We start from the raw sequence: 18,965 nt of genomic DNA, 5'->3' as shown, positions 1-18,965 counted from the left end.
GAACCCGCCCCACGGCTTCCGGTCGGGGCCGCGCGAGGTGTCGCGCGGGAGCTGGGCGGTCCCGGCGGGGCGGGTGGAGCAGGTGTCGGGCAGCGGGGATCTCGAGCGCGTCGCGACCCCAGGAGGAGCGGCCTCCGGGGCCCCGCGGACCCAGAACCCTGCGATTCCGGGGGTCGGCCGGGGGCAGTCGTTCATCACTGAAAATGCACGCTTAAAGGTACACCCTCCTCCGTGAACTCTTCACTAAACCCCAGGCAGATATTTAAGAGTGGAAACACGTTCATTGCTTTGGCAATTTTATCTTCATTGTAGAAATTCAAACTGTACAGGAATTTACAGTTTCCCAACCTCCCGAAGTTACAGGACTGTGATTATCTTGCTCACCTTTCAATCTAAATGATAGCAGTTTCGGTGCAACCTTTCTGGCCCCATTTAATGCTTGATGTGAAAATGCACACACGCGCGCTCGCGTACATAATTGCACTCTACCCACCTTCTTATTGTTTTAAGTAGATAAGTGTTTTTATTAATAGACTTTATCTTTAGAGCAGTTTTTGGTTTTCAGAAAAATCGAGAAGGAAATATAGAGTTCTTATACACCCCCTCCACACATACACACGGTTTCATTTATTATAAACATTTTCCATGGGTGGGGTACATTTATTAAAATTGATGAAGCAATACTGATACATTATTATTCACTAAAGTCCATGGTTTACATTACGAATTATTGTGTTGTACAATTATGTTAAGTATCCACCATTACAGTATCATACAGAATATTTGCACTGCCCTAAAACTTGTCTGCTTCTCCTATTCATCCCTCTCCCTGCCCCCGAACCCCTGGCAAATACTGATCTTTTCACTGTCTCTAGTTCTGCATTTTCCAGAATGTCATATAGTTGAAATCATACAGTATATAGCCCTTTCAGATTGGCTTCTTTCACTTAGTAATAGGCATTTTAAGTTTCCTCCATTCCTTTTCGTGGCTGGATGGCTCATTTCTTCTTAATGCTAAAGAATATTTCATTGTCTATATGTTCCACAATTTATCCATTCACCTATTATTTAGTTACCTGTTTTTGGCCATGCCGCGCAGCACACAGGATCTTAGTTCCCCAACCAGGGATTGAACCCGCGCCCCCTGCAGTGGAAGCAGAGTCTTAACCACTGGACCTCCAGGGAAGTCCCTCCATTAACCTACTGAAGACATGTTGGTTGCATCCAAGTTTTGTCAATTATGAATAAAGCTGCTATTATCATTCATGTTTTGGTTTTCATGTGGACATTTTTTTTAAACTCCTTTGGGTAAATAACAAGAACTGTAATTGCTGTGTCACACTGTAAGATTATGTTTAGTTTTGTAAGAAACCGCCAAACTGGGACTTCCCTGGTGGCGCAGTGGTTAAGAATACGCCTGCCAATGCAGGGGACACGAGTTCGAGCCCTGGTCCAGGAAGATCCCACATGCTGCGGAGCATCTAAGCCCCTGTGCCACTACTGAGCCTGCGCTCTAGGGCCCGCGAGCCACAACTACTGAAGCCTGCTCGCCTAGAGCCCATGATCCGCAACAAGAGAAGCCACCGCAATGAGAAGTCTGTGCACCACAACGAAGAGTAGCCCCTGCTCGCCACAACTAGAGAAAAGCCCGAGCATAGCAACAAAGACCCAATGCAGCCAAAAATTAAAATTAATTAATTTAAAAAAAAAAACCCACTAAACTGTCTTCCAGAATGAGCTGTACTATTTTGCACTTCCACCAGCAATGAATGAGAGTTCCTGTTGCTCCACATCCTTGCCAGCATTTCGTGTTGTCAGTGTTTTGGATTTTGGCCATGCTAATAGATGTGTAGAGGTATCTCATTTTATTTCCAATTCCCTAATGACAAATGATGTTGGGCACCTTTTCACATGCATATTTGCTGCCTGTACGTCTCTTTGGTGAGGTGTCTGTTCAGATCTTTTGCCCGGTTTTTAAATTGAGCTGTTGGTTTTCTTAATTGGTGTCACACTATCCGCTTTTCTACCATTTACATTTTTAACTTAATACTCTTCATAAATTCTGGCCATGTTTTACTCAATTTTATGTCATTCTGTTTATTAGATATATTTCACAGTGTTAGTGTACCATACTTTAACAGACTCCTAATAGATGAACAATATTTTGATTGTTCCCAATCTTTCATTACCATAAATAGTGCTCTTGTGAACATTTGTTCATACACCTGTATGTATCTGTTCCAGTTATCTACTGCTGCATAATAAAATACCTGAAAACTTCGTGGTTTAAAAGAAGCATTTTATTAGAGCTGACAATTTTTGTAGGTCAGGCACTCCAGCAAGGCTCAGTGAGATGATTCTTCTGTTCTGTGTGATGCGGTAGAGATCGCTGGCGTGGCTGGAAGGCTGCCTTCAACTGGCACCAGGGACCAGAGCACCTACACGTTGCCTCTCCAGCCCAGTTGTGCTTCTTATGTGGCTGCTCAGGGCTTCTGGAGATTTCCAGGAGGCCCTGGTGGAAGCTGCCAGACTCTTGTGACCTCACCTTGGTCATCCCAGGACATCACCTCACCACATTCTATTGGTTGAGTCTGGGGCCAACCCAGACTCGAGGGGAAGGGAAAGTGGACCCCCACCTCTCAATGGGAGGAGTAGCGCAGTTGTGGCCATCTTAATCTACCACATTGTCTTATTAGTTCTTTTTTTTTTTTAATATTTATTTATTTATTTGGGTGCGCCGGTTCTTAGTTGCGGCATGCAGGTTCTTTGTTGCAGCGTGTGGGATCTAGTTTCCTGACCAGGGATTGAACCCGGGCCCCCTGCATTGGGAGCGTGCAGTCTTAACCACTGCACCACCAGGGAAGTCCCGTCTTACTAGTTCTTCAAGATAGATTCTTAGAAATTGTATTGCTGGCTCAAGGGGTGTGTTCTAAGTGCTGATATTTCTAAATGCATTGCCCGAGGGGAAGGTTATACTGACACTCCATTGAGTATGTTTCTACTTTTGTTAACCCTAGATTTCACCAGGCTTTATTATCTTTGCTTAACATGATAGGGAAAAAACAAACAAACAAACCTCAGTGTTTTGTGTTTTTGATTTCAAGTGAGGCTAAACAGATTTTCACACATTTGTTGGCTGTTTGTAGTTCTTCTATCATTTTATGTCCTTTACTGTTATCGATGGGGAAATTGGTCTTCATGCCTTTCATCTAAAAAAAAATTCTTTATTATGAAGGGTAGTGGTCTTCCTGTATCATATAATGAAAATAACTCCTCCTCCCAGATAGTGATGAATTCTCTTACAAAGACCGTTTTAGAAACTGCAAAAATGAGAGATGATTCCCTAACTATTGTCGACTGAAAAAAAACGCACAACCTAAACGTTGAGAATTCAGCTTTATTTGTCAGACTTGCTGAGAGACTGCTCTGAGGAGGTAAGAGAGGAGCCAGGATATATGAGAGTTTTTGCAACAAAAACCGCGCAGTCGGAACATCAAAAGAGTACTGTTAATTAAAGGAAACCAGACACCTCAAGTTAATGGATTTAACACTTTTCTATGTATGGGAAAATTCAAGAGTCTGGGCTCACTGAAATCATTCCTCTGATGTGCACCTTAACTATCTAGGGCCAGGACCCGGCTTTTCTCCCTCCTGAATCCCCTCAGGGTGCACCGTCAAGGGTGTCTGCAGTAGCTGCCGGCTTGATGGCTGCAACATCCTTTGTTTACTGATGCGGCAGAGACTATTTTTCATCCATGCTTTTTCTTTAAGTATGTTGCAATACTTTAGATAAATCTTTGATAACAAATTTCAACCTTGGGACTATTGACAGTTTGGGACCAGTAAGTCTTTCCTGGGGTGGGGGGCGCCTCTCCTGTGCTTGGATGGCCGGCAACATCCCTGGCCTTCCCCACTAGACCACTAGATGCTTTTAGACCCCCCCCCCCAAGCTGTGACAGTCAAAATGTCCCCCAGTCAAGAGCCAGTGCTTTGGGGGAAGGCTAAGCTACTCTAACAAAGAAACCCAACCAAAACCCACTAGCACAGAAGGAATTTTATTTCTTATGTAACAGTCCAGGGGCCAGGCAGCCATGCTCCGTGGGGTTACTCAGGGACCCAGATTCCTTCCAGCGTGGCGTCTGCCCCCAAAGGGCCTTGCCATTGTCTTCATGGTCAAGGCTGGATTGCAAGAAGGTGGTGGGGGGGTTGGGGGAGAGGGAAAGTGCTCCGTCCACTGTCTGAAGGAGCACACACCACTGCTGCTCACATCTCATTGGCAGTAACGTAGCCACCTGGCCCCATCTACCTGCAGGGAGGGCTGAGCGATGGCATCTAACAGGGCAGTGACGTGCCCAGCGCAATCTTACTCTTCTGGAAGCAGATGAGTGCTGTGGACTGAGTATCCCCCCCAAAGTCATAGGCTGAATCCCTAAACCAACAATGTGACTGTATTTGAGAGATCATTAAGAGGAAGAGAAACCAGACCTCTCTCTCTCTGTCCACAGCTGTACAGTGTGAAGGCCATGTGAGGACACAGTGAGGAGGTGGCCACCTGCAACCCAGAGGGAGAACATCAACCCTCCTGGCACCTTGAACTTGGCCCTCCAGCCTCCAAAACCGTGAGGAAGATGTTCTGCTGTTTAAGCCACTCAGCCTGTGGCATTTTGCTCTTGCAATCCGGCTAAGACAGGGAGAGAGTCTTTGATGGGTAGTAGCAAAGTCTGAACAATTCCTGTGATGGAAGTTGCAGTAGGACAGTAGAGAGCTATGGGGCCTCTTTTTTAATGGCAAGTCTCAAACTCACAAAAGCAGAGAGGACCTAACAAACTCCACATGCCCATCAGCCAGCTTCAGCAATTCCGGCCAGCTTCTGGCCCTTCACCGGCCCCAAGCACACTCAGGCCCAGCGCCCTAGCTGGCATTTCCTCCATGAAGCAGATGCCCTTGTGCCCGCTACCAGGCCTCCGTGGCAGTGGAGACTCGCACTGCTCAGGGCAGACTGTGCGGAGACGGTTCTCAGCATAGCAAGGACAGAGACGGATGTACAGATGCAAGGACTCTCCTGTACCTGCATCAGGGATGTGAGGTCACGACTGCATGCATGGAGGTGCTGCAGTCACCCTGTGACTACGAGGGACAAGCTAAGAGAACTGGTAAGTTGTTGACCCAACATCTGACATCACTGAGTAGCAGAAACAGTTCTTGGCTGCCTAACTCTGGACTTTGTGTTATGTGAGATGATTAGATATCCTGGTGATTTAAGCCAGTTAGGCTGGCATTCTGGTACCTGCAGTCAAAGGCATGTTGGAAGAGGTGGAAGCAAAATTGCCTCCTGTATCTTAATAAGAAATTTCACTGTACTTGTGCCAGTTTAGCAATTTCTGCCATCAAAAGGGCATCCCCCGCATACAAGGACCCAGCAGCCAGGCACCCCGCGTTTCCATGGGTGACCAGGAAGGCTATGCGGTCACAAGCTGAGGTATTGCACGTGTTCCTGCCTGTCTGCCTGGTAAGTTCATCCTACAGATGTGGTACAAGGCTGTCCTGGGACTTGCCCAACCCCAGGAGGGTTCTCTTGTGTACTGTAATTCCTAATCCCTTCATCCTTTTGAAGGCAAAGAGATGAAAATTTCAGAACAAGACTGATTATTCAAAGGCAATGTTGAGTACTAGTGTTTGTATCAATGACCTTTCACTAGGTTGCACCGCAGTAACAAAGGACCCCAAAGTCTCGGTGGACCCGGCATCACAACTGTTTATTTCTTGCTGTTGCCACCTGTCAGCTGCAGTGGCTGTAGTTTGGCTGTGGCTGTTTGTTCATTCCAAGGTCCAGGGTGAAAAAGCAGCCCTAATCGTGCACATGCTGTTCTCACACTGGCGGCAGGAAGGGGAGGGGTGACCCGCACAACAGCTTTTAAAGTTTCTTCCTGAAAGTCAGCTCTGGTTACTTTACAGATGCCTTGGAAATCACAGGGCCAAGCTCAACATCAAGAAAGAAAGCCAATAATTGGGAATGATAGAATCTACCACCCTTCCGGAACCCACAACCAAATCAAGCAACGGCCCATCAGGAAAACGTCAAGCGACCATAGGTGTCTGGGGTCACGGGAAATCAGGGGCTTGCACCGAATGAGGTGGGGGAGGAAAGTCAGGGAAACTGTTGCCACGACCTCAGCCCCAGCACCGAGGTGGACGGTCTGGAGCTCGCGGGGGGCCGCTGCCGTCCCCAGCCCTGGAGAGCCCTCGCCCGTCTCTCGTCTGCAGCAGGGAAGCAGGTGCTTCACGAAGGCTCCCTTAAGTTCACGGCCACGCTGCCGGCTGCCTCCGGATTTCTCCTCGGCAAACTAGAACGTTCCAGAGGCAGTTCTGGGAAACGCGGCTCCCAGCTTGGCACGGGCCGAACGCTGGTGTCCGCCCCAACCCCCTAGGTTGAGGTCTGACCCCACCGTGACGGTACTTGGGGACAGGCCTCCGGGGCCACGAGGCCCAGAGGGCGGGACCCCTCGACGAGAAGGCGGCGGACGCGGTCTCACCTGGAACCGCCCCTAAGACGACAGCGGCCAACCTGACTGAGCGCTTCCCGGTGCCGGGGCGCCCGCCCTCAAGGTCCCCGCCGTCGGGGAGTCGGCGGCGGGCGGGCCCCGAGGCCGCAGCCCCGAACTTTAGGAGCAGGGACGGGCGCCCGCGCCCATGACAGCAGCCCGCGCGGCACAAGGCGCGCCCGGCTTCCGGCCCGCAAGAGGCGGTGCGACCGAGGCCCCGTCGGGCCAGTCGCGCCGCTTCCGCCGGACTAGTCCCAGCCAATCCGGCCCATCTGAGCCAATCCCGGCGCGCGCCGTGGGCGCCGGCCCATTGCAGCCAATGAGAGGTCCGGGCGGCCCGGCTGCGCTGGGGGCGGAGGCGGGAAGCGCGGCGATGGCGGGCAGGCGCGGCGCTCTCATCGTGCTGGAGGGTGTGGACCGCGCGGGGAAGAGCACGCAGAGCCGCAAGCTGGTAGACGCGCTGTGCGCCGCGGGCCACTGCGCCGAGCTGCTGCGCTTCCCGGGTGGGCGCGGCGGGCGCGGGATTCCGGGATGTCGGGGGCCGGGGAGGGGATCCGGGGGCTGCGGAGGCCTCGCCGGCTCCTGAGGACGAGGAGCGAAGGCTTCCTGCGCTGGACTCGCCCTCGTTTGTCCGCGGGTCGGAGCGCGGGGACTGGGCCCCCTTGTGGTCCCCGAGCCTCAGGGGGACTAGTCTGTGGTTCTGTTTTTGCGCAGCTGCCCCGCGGCTGATGTGCATAAAGTCACGTGTTTAGTGAGTCTTGACGCATGTACACCCAGGAAAGCGTCTTCACAACCAAGAGAATGAGTGTATCTGTGACCCCTGAAAGTTTCCTGGTGCTGCTTTGTAATCCAAGTCTCCGTTTTGTCTTGGGTTTCCCGCCCCCGCCCTCGCATGGTTGTTTACCCTGTGAACGGTTTTGTGTCACATTTTTAATTTTTTAAGGTAGAACATTGATCTTGAAAATGCTGTGAAAATATTATCAATACTTAATCAAGAGAAGTTCAAGGTTTACAAACCAGGGGTAGGGGGATGGGGGGATGCTTTTTTAAATTTTCTTGTTTTTCTTTTTTTTTTTTTTGGCCACACTGTGTGGCATGTGGAACTTCACTGACCAGGGATTGAACCCGTGCCCCCTGCGAGTCTCAACCACCGGGAAGTCCGAAAGTGCTTTTTTTGAATATTTATCATTTTAATCTTTAAGCCAGCCAGTCTACAAATCTTACGCAGTTGATCCTTGAACAACATGGGTTTGAACTGCAGTGGTCCACTTACATGCATATTTTTTTCAATAAACACCTACAGTACCACGCAGTCCTGGGTTGGTGGAATGCAAGAATGCAGAACCTCAGATATGGAGGGCCGACTCTGGGAGTTGAATACCCTTCTTTTGGTATCGAGGTGGCTCCTGGTGCCGGTCCCCCTGGGCTGGCAGTGCCTTTGCAGTTGCTGCTTCCTACCTGAGTTCTTTCTTCCTGAAGCGTTTTTCATCCCAGAGTGTGTGCACACTGCTGCCCTTTCTCAGGAAAAGGTGAACCTGTCTAAAGTTGTAAAATAAAACTCGAAGTTAGACTTGGGTCAGGGCCTGGAAATCTGGCACAAACTGTTAATGTGGATGGAGAGCCTGACGTCACTCTTGTGTGTTGCTCTCTTTTAGAAAGATCAACTGAAATTGGCAAGCTTCTGAGTTCCTACCTGGAAAAGAAGAGCGAGGTGGAGGACCACTCGGTGCATCTGCTCTTCTCCGCGAACCGCTGGGAACACGTGTAAACAACCTTGTCCTTCTGCCGCACCCCCCCCCCCCCCAGCTTCTGTGCCTCCCCCTGGGACTCTGAGTGTGGCTCTTGCTTCTGAGTGGTTGAGAGTCTTGCTGGAGGCTGTACCTTTACAAGGTTCTTTTATTCACGGATCCCAAAGAGCACTAATTAATGCTTTTTTTTCTTCTTCCCCCCCCCCCACCCCCGGCTTTTTGTAAGTAATAGACTTTAGGTAGTTTTAGGTACACAGAAAAGAGTCCCCCATACCCCTGTCCCTTCCTCCTCGCCCAGAGCTGCTCTTATTTATGTCTTTGATGAACCAGTGTTGACACATCATTAAGTGAAGGTGAGTGTGTGTTGGGGTGTGCCCTCTTTTTGATTTACGTCATCTTGGTGGATTCCCTCTTCGCGCAGCACAACTGTTGACGAAGTGCCTGTGGGGTACACTCTCAGGTGCTTCTGTTTCCATTTACACACGTATGTAGGTAACATATGTCATCGGAGGTGTTTTGTTTTAATGTGAACGAATGGGATCCTACCGTACAGATTCCCTCACGGCTGGCTTCCTAAGTCCACCTCACGATCTCCACTCTTCCTCTTCTCTCCCGTCCCGGCGGCCTGCTCTCCGGAAAGGCTGCTCCACCTTGGATTAAGTGATGCCAGTGGATGGACGTTCAGGTGGTTGTGCCTTGTTCCCTCTCACAGGCAAGCTGGCACTACTCTCCTCTGGCTTTGGCTTAGCTGGTAGTCTTGTCTGGAAAGGCCTCCCCCTCCGTGTATTAGATGAAAATGAGGGCAGATTTACAATCTTTAACACATCTGGAGTTTATTGACGTAAATGTTGTGCTTTTTGCTTTTTGTGGATTTGTAGAAAAGTAATGTCAGAGCAACTGAAAATGAAAAACGGTTCTGACTCCATTTCCTAACTGCTGTCTGCTTCCAGAACACAGGCCTGCAAGTCTCTGGGCCATTTGTTCTGCCACAGCTCCCCCTTCTGATTATTCCAGCCACTGCCATCAGATCAGGTTTGCTGACACTTGAAAGTCCTTGGCTTACAGGTCGGATACCGGGCAGCGCTGTGGCCCCTAGTACCCCTCAGGTCTGGTGTGCAGGGCGGGCCTGGGAATGGGTGCTCAGTTAACCTGGGCTGTTTTGAGTCCACCCTGGTGCTTGGAGCACTTTCTGAGGGAACTCTGGTTACTTCCTCAGCCCCTGGTTTTTTGCTCTTTTGCTGTGCTGCGTCTTTACTAGGTCAGTTGCTGGTCGTGGAAGTCATCTCCCCTCCCAGCTGCTGTGCGGTTTCCCTGGCACCGATTCCGGTAACGGCCTCCGCTTCCCTCCCCGGCTGTTTGCCAAAACCTACTGATCCTCTAGGGCCATCCAGGAATTAAATTCCTGGAAATGAGCAATATCTCTTACTTTCCATAGCAATTTAGCAATGTTCTTCTCTACCTATTTTTAAACTTTTTATTCTGAAATAGTTTCAATCAGACAGGAAAGCTGCGGGAGTAGCACCGAGAATTCCCGGTGCCCTTCCCCAAGCTTCACCCGTTAATAACATTTTGCCACATTTGCTTTACCATTTGCTCACTCTTTAAAAATCAAGGGCTATTTTATGAAATGCTGGGTTTACCTGATGTTTCCTCACGAGTAGGTTTGGGTTTGCATTTTTGGTACGAGTACCGCAGAAGTGCCATTGGGTCCTCTTGAGGGCATCGTGGCAGGATGCGAGGCCACTTGGGTTTCCCCTGATGAGTGAGGGGGTGCTGGCCAGGCTCTTCCACTAAGTGACTCTCTTTCCGGTTGTAAATAGTCAAAAGGGGAACTCATAAACCCATAAATATCCCCTTTCTATGAAACTCACCTCCTAGTTTGTGTTGGTTAGTCATCCTGCTGGAGTCCGTTATTGTGATTTTCTGATTCTGTCATTCCCTCCACACTGATCAGCTGGCATTCTGTGTAAGGAAGAGCTTTCCTGCCTTCCCCGTCCGTCCATCTGTCCGTCCATCGTCAGTACGGACTCTGGGTCATAAGCACTAGTGGTCGTCGTTCTGCTGTTTGGATTGTCCCGGCCTTGGCCTGTGGGAATCCCTTCAGGCTGGCTCCTTCGTCCCTTGGACGTGTTCTTGGCATGACAAGGTGTTCCGGCTTTGCGTGCCTTCTCCTGCGTTAGCCGGGGCCAGCTGTTCTCTCCGCTTTGTGGAGGGTGGACTGCAGAGACCGACGTCTGCTCCTCAGTGTCTGCACGTGTTCACGTCCCCCGCATCTGTCTGACCCCTGCCATCTCGTCCAGCACCTGGGCTCCTCTGCCCCGTCCTGCCCTCCACGGGCTGGTTTTAGGATCACCGCCCCCACCTATGTAAAGCCTGCCTGGGGCTCACGGGTGGTTGCAGCTCTGTCGTTAGAACGAGGGCACACGGTGCTGTGTCCAAACATCTCAAGCACGCCTTTGCCCTTCCACTGTGTTCATTTGGGATATGGGTAGGTTCATTTGACTTTGTATACAATTTTAGGGGTTTTTTTCTTTTTTTTTTTTTTCCCATTCTTGTTGATTTCAGTTTTTGAATACGTAAAACATGAAATGGTTCTAAGGGTCAGAATCATACAGAAAGGTCACTGCCCTGCCCTCCCCTGTCGGTAAGCAGGCCCATTCACTTCTAAACAAAGTCAGCAGATACCTGTTGTCTTGACTCACCTTCTGTCTGATATAAAGGCAGCCACCTGTGTGCTCAATGTGCTTTGCTTTGTTAGCAACGTGTCAGGAGGGCGTTTATGGGGCATCTTTCTCGTTCTCTGTACAGTTGCATCTTCTGTGCTCGTGCCATATTCTACCAGCGTTCTGTTCACAAGATGAGGTGGTTTTAAGTGTTGATAATTTGCACTTAGGAATGACGCTATGGTGGGAATCGCGTCTCACTGTTGGAGGCGCCCCCGCCGTGCTGTTCTGTGAGCTTCTCACCGTGACAGTAGCAGACGCCTTTTGTTCCCCAAGTACAAGCAGTGCTTCTGGCTGATGCCAAGCCTCTGTTTGCACCCACCTTGCTAAGGTCTCCAGGCCGGAGGGTGGTGGGGACCTGCTGCCTCCTGCTGGAGGGTGTCCTGGCTCCCAGGTGGACGCACGAGCATCCTTCATCACCTCCGGGCCACGTCCAGCCTTCCCTCCCGTTGGCCTGGCCCCTGCTCTCCCCGCAGGGCCCGGCCCCTCCTCTCCCCGCAGGGCCCGGCCCCTCCGCTCCCGGACAGCCGAGCTGCCTCTGGACAGCTGCCAATGCCAGTTGTATTTATCCCCTTTAGTGGAGTTGTCTTTTCGTGCTGGGCTTTGCTGGGAGTGAAGAGTCAGAGCCTTGGGGGATGGAAGTCAGGCTACAGATTGCTGCCCGTGCATGATTCCTTCATCATGTTGGCTTCTGAATTGAATTGTGTCGTCAGGGTGATTTGAGCATGAGACTTCAGGGCCCATGAAGCCAGGACCATGGCTCACAGGCATTCTCTTTTTTGTAGGCCGCTAATTAAGGAGAAGCTGAGCCAGGGCGTCACCCTGGTCGTGGACAGGTACGCCTTTTCCGGGGTCGCCTTCACCAGCGCCAAGGAGGTGAGTGCAGCTCGGCCCCAGCACGTGGTTTGTGCCTGGCGTGGACTCAGTGTGGTCCCCGTGGGCACAGAGCAGTCGCAGCACGAGTCTCTTCATGTCACTGCCTCTAGGGGTTTGAGATCCCCGTGTTCACCAGGTTAATTTGGTCTTTATTGACGAGAAGAGAGACCTTTTTTGTAGCTACAGGTTGTTTTCACAGATACAACTGTGTTTTTCATTTGGCCGACACATTTCACATGATACATTTACACAGATGGTCCATCGGCAGACCTGTTTCATCCAGCGTCTTGTTTTTGGAAAAGACGGTGAGAGTGTCTGGGTTGCTTTCATGCTGTGTTCCTGACCCGCTGTTCCAGGGAGCTGCTGTTTCACAGGCATAATGGCAGTGACTACACTGCCCTTTTTTCCTGCTTTTTATTTAAAATTTTTCAAACATACACCAGCAGAGAAAAGAAGCCACCCAGCACCGTCACCTGCCTCAGAAACTTCTGGTCTCTGTGACCCGCAGACACATCATCAGTCCCTTCATAAACATGTCGGTGCACATCCCCAAAACAGCTTTTCAGAACCCTCATCTCACCCCATTCCGGAATGTCATCATTCAGTCAGTGCAGAGGTCCCAGCGCTCTCAGGAGCCGTGTGATCCGGCTTGTGTTTTTACAGCTCGATTGAATCAGAACCCAGCCAGTTAAGGTCCATTCTTGAAACGTCTCTTGAATCTCTCGATACGTAGGTTCCTGCATCTCTTTTCTTCCTTCCGCTAAAATGTTTGAATTGTTTATTTTCCCAAGTCGCCCATCAAGAGGCCCAGCGTGCCTGGTTGTCTGCGTTTTGTGCTAACAGTCTTTATCGCGGTTAGTTCACGAAGCGCTGCACAATGGCGGCCTTCTAGCCCCGCCAGTCCTCCCGCACGAGCAAGCTGGGTCCTCCTTTAGGGCGGTCCCCCGAGGCACCGGCCACACGGCTCCGTCTGTGAAAAGCACGCGGGCTCGGGCAGGGCCGACGGGCCCCCTTCTCCCGTCAGGGCGTCCTGGCAGCACAAGGCTCTGGGCCCACAGCTGGGTTCTAACCCTAAATCTTCAGAGCTGTGTGGCTCTCTCTTCCTCTAGAAGTGGGGACACTATTTTTAGAGTCGCAAGGATGAATGAGATGGGACGTGCAGGAGACAGCACACGGGGCGCTGGCAAGCGTCTCCAGGATTGGGGCCCTCCCCTCTCTGTGGAAGGGGGTGACGCCCTGGCCCGTCTGCTGCCGCTGCTTGGCCAGAGGGTGTGGGGCACACGCACGATGCCCTCGGTCCCGGGCCCTGAGTGACGCGTCCTGGGCCCCAGGGTGTTCTGTCCACTGTGTACGTATTCACACGTCAAAACACAGGAAGGTGATGGGAGAGAAAGCAAAACGCTAGAGACCTAAGGACAGAGCTGCTGCTGTGTAAGAACTCTCCCCTCAAACGTCAGCTCGCCTCTCCCCCTTTTTGATGAATTTTGAAACCAGGAGTGAGAGCGCGTTAAGCTGGCTCCGTAACGGTTGGGTTCTTCGTCGCCAGAATTTCTCTCTGGACTGGTGCAAGCAGGCGGACGTGGGCCTCCCCAAGCCGGACCTGGTCGTGTTCCTGCAGCTGCAGCTGCCGGAGGCCGCCGCGAGGGGCGAGTTCGGCCGTGAGCGCTACGAGAGCAGCCCTTTCCAGCAGCGGGCCCTGCAGCGCTTCCAGCAGCTCCTGGGAGACTCCAGTCTGCCGTGGAAGGTGGGCGCGGTGCCTGGGCCCTCCTGGGGGCGGCGCTTTCTGGTCCTGGGGTTGGTGCAGGACGTGGGTCAGTGCCCTGATGCTGGCCCCGGGCAGGGCTGTGCGGGCAGCGGCTCCAGAGCAGCCGGCCCGCGCGGGGGACCCTGTGCCGAGCCGGCCGTCCAGCGGGCTCCTGTCCCCTGCTGGACGTCAGCTGTGCAAGGCCAGCGTCCAGAACACCGAGTCCGCGGGGGTCAGGCGGCGGCACTTTGGCTCCCGTGTAACCGGCTCGAGCGTGGGGCCTCCCAGCCCCTCCACGTTGACTCCAGGCGCCAGGCGGCCCGCACCCGCCACAGCTGCCACCTCCCTGCTCTCCGTCCCCGCAGCCTGGCGCCCGCCCACCTCAGGGCACGTGCCCCGGCGCCCCGGCCCATCCTCCCTGCACGCGCCCGCCTGGCACGGCCGCTGGTCTCTCTCTGCTGGCCGTGTCCTCGCCACTTGGGCAGGTTCCGGGGTTTGGGTTCTTGGCTCTGGCACCTCGTGCTTCTCCCTCGCCCTCCGGCTGTGCCTCCCCGCTGTCCTGCTCTGGGTGGTGCTGGTCTGTGGCCAGGGCCGGGGCTCCTCTGGGTGCAGGTGCGAAGTACGCCCTTGACCTTTCCGTTTGTCTCCTGTGTGCTCAGGGGGGTGGAAGGAAGGGCGTGTCTTTCCCCAGACGGAGGCTGCAGTGCGGTGCCTCAAATCCCCGTCACCTCTCTGCTGGCTGCTTCTATCAGCTCCTGAATTCCAGAGCTTTCCTCTGTTTCTCGGGTTTGTTTGTTTTTTTTTGTTTTTTGTTTTTGGCTGTGCCACGCGGCCTGTGTGTGGGATTAGTTCCCCGACCAGGGATCGAACCCCTGCCCCCTGCATTGAGAGCACTGGACCGCCAGGGAAGTCCCTCTCTGTTTTTTTTTAACTAGTTCTACATGGTGTGAGTTCCTCTTGATTTATACTAGATTTCAGCACCTGCTAGGAACACGACAAGACTTAACAGCATCGGGAACGTGAAAGGGGAAGGCCAGCCGGCGCTCTCCTCTTCTTCCTGCACTGAGTTTTCGTCTTGTCTCGTTTCCCACAGCTCTAAGAACTTCCTTTAATGTTTCCTGTAGGGCAGGTCTCCTGGCATAGCATTCTCAGCTTTTGTTTATCTGAAAACTTATTTTTCAAATTTTTAAAACAGTCACAAACTTACAGAAAAGTTGTAAGTACGATACAAGGAATTCTTCCCCAGGACCATTTGAGAATAAATTAGTAGCTGACACCCCCTCCCTGTCACAATGGGGCCAGTCACATGGATCCACTCCTAGTGCCTGACCCCCCGGTCCCGCTAGTGACCCTTGTAACAAAGGACGTAGTTCACAGGCACACTCTCTGGCCTCCAGCCTGTGACTTTCTCAACCTTGACTTTTTTGAAGGTCGCAACAGTCGCTTTGTAGCCGAACCTCAGAATGACTTTGTGATTTGATCAGGTCGTGTGTCCTTGGTGGGCTGTCGCTGCCCCGTCACGGCCTGCGCGCCTTCGGTGTGTCGTGCTCCAGCGACGCTCCCCTTGACCTCTGGGTTAAGCGGTTCACGGTGAAGTTGCTCCGCGTCCCTCTGCGAGGTGGTGCTTTGAAGCCACGTAAAAACCTCGCTGCTCATAGATTTGCAGTTCGTTTATATGTTTACACTTGCAGGGACTCATGTTTGTACGGCTTACTCACCAGCAACCCGTATTCCTCGCAATTGGAGGCGCAGATGGCCCCAGGTCTGGCCCCTGGGTGACCCCCACCCCAGCCCCGGGGCCTTCTGATCAGTTCCCTTCACTTCCGGGCCCTTCCCACTCCCAGCCCATTACGATCGATCTCTGGGCTCACCCTGTGCCTTCCCGGCCCAGCGTCCCGAGTTGTTCCTGGTTCCATTTTATGGGGGAAGAGAGAGAGACGGTTATCTGGGCCCCCAGAGGACGAGGGGTGTCCACGTACAGGTTCACACGGGAGGTGCCTGGGTGGGTTCTGTGCCAGAGCTCTGCCGCTGGGGCTGTGGGCGGCAGGGTGACCTTCAGGCGGGGCAGGGGGGCCCGTGGGGAGGCGGTGTCGCTCCTGATAGACTTCGTGCAGCGGTTACAGCTGTCTGAGGGTGTCTACGCCCTGGAGCTTTTCCAGAGTTTGCTGCCCCAGAGGCTGCCTAGAGGCTCTTGGCGCCCAGGGCCGAGCCTTGGCTGAGGAGGGGGCTCCCAGGCACGCCCACCCTCACGTGGCCCAGTACGTGTCCCTCCCTCCGGTGGAGAGTCGCTCCTCTCGTGGGCTGGCTCCCCGGTGACCGAAGGTCCACGGGTCGGCAAGGTGGGGCAGCCAGCTGTCGGGTCGGAGCCCATCGTACCAGGGAGAGGAGTCGGACCCGAGTTGGGCTCCCGGCGGAACTTGGGGTCCAGGCAGGTCCGGGCGCGGCCGTGGAGGGGCGGGAGTGGGCGCTGCCCTCGCCGCCTCTGCTGGTGGCACTGGGGTCCCCCGGGGGTGAGCGTCTGGCCGGGGCTGCAGCCGGGGGGCCGGGCGGCTCGGGGTCAAGGACCCCGGAGGAGCGGAAGCCGTGCCCTCCGGAACCTGCCCCGCCCGCTGAGAACATTAACCTGTCTCTCCCCCCGGCCCAGACAGTGGACGCCTCCAGGAGCATCGAGGACGTCCACCGGGAAATCCGCGTGCTGTCTGAGGGCGCCATCCGGGCCGCTGCACACAGGCCGCTGGGGCAGCTGTGGACGTAGAGGGACAGGACCCCCGTCTGCCATCCGCAAGGCAGGAGCCGCGTGTGCACAGCGACCGGGGGGGCGAAGCGGGGCTCCCCGTGGAGCGGCCTTCTCCTGCCCTCACCTGTGCCCCGAAGATACTAATAAATTAGTTATTGTGTTCTGCTTACTGAAGTTTCACAGTGACTGTGTCCAGGCAGTTCCATCGGGGTCGCTGATCTCCTCGTGGACGTCTTCAGACACCAGTAAGGATGAAATGAAAATGGCTGTGGGCAGCCCCGGGCCCGGCATGCATCAGCCGTGCCTGGGCTCTGAGCGCCGGCCTAACGTGCCGACCTCACAAGGCCTGACTGGGCTGCGTCCGAGCGGCGGCGCCCGTCTCCTCGGAGCACGCCCAGTGCTCGCTTTGCTCTTCCCTCTGTTAAGGTCTGAAATGCAGGTGTGTAGTCGCTCCATCCTGTGAAGTTACTCCAGGATGCAGTGGCCCTGCAGTGGACGGTGGGCAGAGCCCCCGTCTGCAGGGCACCACAGGTCTCAGCGCCCTTCTGTGCGTGCCAGGAGACCAGATTCCGAGCAGAACAAGAGGATGTGACAGTTTAAAGTGTCACAGGACAGTCTGACCAGGGCTTGGGGAAAACCCGCATGTGGCCAAGCGGGTCCCAGCTCAGCGGTGGTGCCCGCTCCCCGCACCGGGCAGGGTCCCTTTTCGTCCAGGTTGAATAGATGAGGCTGCCCATCCACAGGTGCTTGGCAGGTGGGGGCAGCCCAGCCCTCGAGGGAGGACAGAGGACACAAGCGCTGGGGGTGGCTGGAGCTGTGCACTCGGACGGCTGTGCGGTCACAGCGGGTCCTGCTGATGGCAGGCTGGCCTCGGGCGCCCGTCCGTCTGAAGGGCCTGGCTGTGTCCACCCCGACGTGCAGCACACGCTCGAGGTCAGAACTCGGAGCCCGTGACCCAGTGACAGAAACAGTTGGGAACCGCTCGCAGAGTCAGACCACTTTCGTTCCGGAGTCCCAGGGTCACCCGTGGGTGTGGCCTGGCAACCCTCCCATCCACCTGCCTTTTGATCTTTCACACGACCAAGGCCACGTCCTAGGTGAAGAAAACGAAACGTGGGGCGGGGGTCTTGAGAGTACCAGGCCGTCAGGGAGGCTGCGTCGGCTGTGGACCTGGGTGGGATGCCTGGAGCGCGTCGGGCGGGCCCCCGAGCGGGAGCTGGGCACCAGACGAGAGTTCTCTGGCCCAGGCCAGGAGCGGGGCCACGGAGGCCCAGCACAGACCCTCTCAGGGCTCGGACGTGCGGGCGGGGGCGGGCCGGAGCCCAGGGGAGGAGAGGCCGGAGCTGAGTGGGGCCCACGGGCAGCTGGATGGCGTGAAGACAGAAATGGCCCCGGAGGCCGCAAAATTAACGGGCCACTTAAACTTTCTTCAGTACGCCCAGCACGGGTTTTAAAACATCTCGCCAGGGCTGCGGCAGCCGGCACTGCCGAGGGGGCCGCGTGTCCTGAGGCGCCTTGACCCTCTGGCTTCCCCCTAAAGAAGCCTGTTGGGCCCCGCGGCCGGCAGAATGACAGCCCCCAGAGACATCCTCGTCCTGACCCCCGGAGCCTGTGAGTAGGGCGCTCACCTGGCCAAAGGGACCAGGAGGTGGGAGGCCACCCTGGATCGCCCGGGAGGCGGGAGGGGCCCGCTCAGAGGAGACGATGCCGGCTCGGTGGGGGGGGCGGGGGGGGGGCGGGTGTTGATCCAGGGGACGCGGGGGCTTCTAGGAGCCGGAAAGGACAGGTAGCCAGTTCCCTGGGGCCCCAGGGGGACAGCCCTGCTGACCTCTGCCCGCCACGGCCCTGGGAGGTAAGTGTTGTCTCTGGCCCCAGCGTGTGGAGGGCGTTGCAGCTCAAGAAGCCAACGCGGCCATTTCTAGAGGCCAGGACTCAGGTTCTGAGCCATGGTGCTTCCTGCTGTCCTGTCTGGCCTTGGTGCCCTTGCACCAGACTGGAGGGTGGGCGGGCAGGCGGAAGCGGGGAGCCGAGTGGGCCGGGGTCGCTCCGAGCGTCCCACCAGGACTTCCCGGCAGGGCGAGAGTACCTTGTTCACATCCTTGGTGACCCGCTCGGGGGTGACCGGCTGAGGCACGGGGCGCCTACAGGGACGCTGCCCAGGGAGGTAAACATGCCACCCGGCACCGCAGCTACTCCCTCCCGTCTATGAAAGAAGGAGAGCGTCTTCCCAAAACCAAGCTCCCCCGCAAACCACAGGAGCCAGAGAGAGTTGAGAGTCAGCGTGGCGGAACCAGGTCCGAACAGGAGGGCGCCGCTCGCTCAGGTCTGGGAACGAACGAGCTCAGCGCGTCCATCCACCAAGTCCTTCCTCAGACCCCTCGTGAGCTCAGAAAACACTTGTTCTCGCTCTTACCATGTCCAACTACAGCTCCGAGAAAATCAAGACACAGACGAACCTTGTTTTCTATTGAAACTGTTATTATTTGCCGTTAAGAATCGCGCACTATACAGCTAAGAGTGAACGCTCCTCAGTGAGCCTTTCCCGGCGCACACGAGACAGAGCCCCCGCTGCTCGGGGGGCCCCCACCTCCGCCG

At 54.7% G+C, this 18,965-nt stretch overlaps 1 protein-coding gene across 7 annotated transcripts; it reads left to right on the top strand.

The window, feature by feature from the left end:
- The first annotated feature begins 59 nt into the window (after positions 1-59).
- DTYMK (deoxythymidylate kinase) lies at positions 60-16,539 on the top strand. 7 transcript variants are annotated; one of them, XM_057551660.1, is made up of 10 exons: positions 61-217; positions 4,506-5,153; positions 5,956-7,045; positions 8,198-8,306; positions 8,844-9,002; positions 11,799-11,889; positions 13,436-13,633; positions 15,325-15,395; positions 15,973-16,065; positions 16,282-16,539. In XM_057551660.1, exons 3-10 carry the CDS (start codon positions 6,691-6,693, stop codon positions 16,334-16,336), a joined length of 1,131 nt encoding a protein of 376 aa, XP_057407643.1. In that variant the 5' UTR covers positions 61-217; positions 4,506-5,153; positions 5,956-6,690; the 3' UTR covers positions 16,337-16,539. The 7 variants fall into 7 exon arrangements, 6 of the variants coding, with proteins under 6 accessions (XP_057407642.1, XP_057407643.1, XP_057407644.1 ...); XM_057551659.1 differs by lacking the exon at positions 16,282-16,539 and having other exon boundaries at positions 60-217; positions 15,793-16,065; XM_057551661.1 differs by lacking the exon at positions 15,973-16,065.
- Positions 16,540-18,965: the final 2,426 nt, after the last annotated feature.

The sequence above is a fragment of the Balaenoptera acutorostrata genome, chromosome 8 (genome assembly GCF_949987535.1).
Source record: "Balaenoptera acutorostrata chromosome 8, mBalAcu1.1, whole genome shotgun sequence".
Taxonomy (NCBI): domain Eukaryota; kingdom Metazoa; phylum Chordata; class Mammalia; order Artiodactyla; family Balaenopteridae; genus Balaenoptera; species Balaenoptera acutorostrata.
Note: the sequence above shows the minus strand (reverse complement) of the source record. Positions and strands in the feature narration are given on the sequence as shown.

Coding starts and splice junctions, on each gene's coding strand:
- DTYMK (XM_057551659.1), top strand. CDS start 6,691: ATGACAGCAGCCCGCGCGGCACAAGGCGCGCCCGGCTTCCGGCCCGCA. Junction 7,046..8,197: donor CGAGCTGCTGCGCTTCCCGG/GTGGGCGCGGCG, acceptor GCTCTCTTTTAG/AAAGATCAACTGAAATTGGC. Junction 11,890..13,435: donor CCTTCACCAGCGCCAAGGAG/GTGAGTGCAGCT, acceptor CTTCGTCGCCAG/AATTTCTCTCTGGACTGGTG.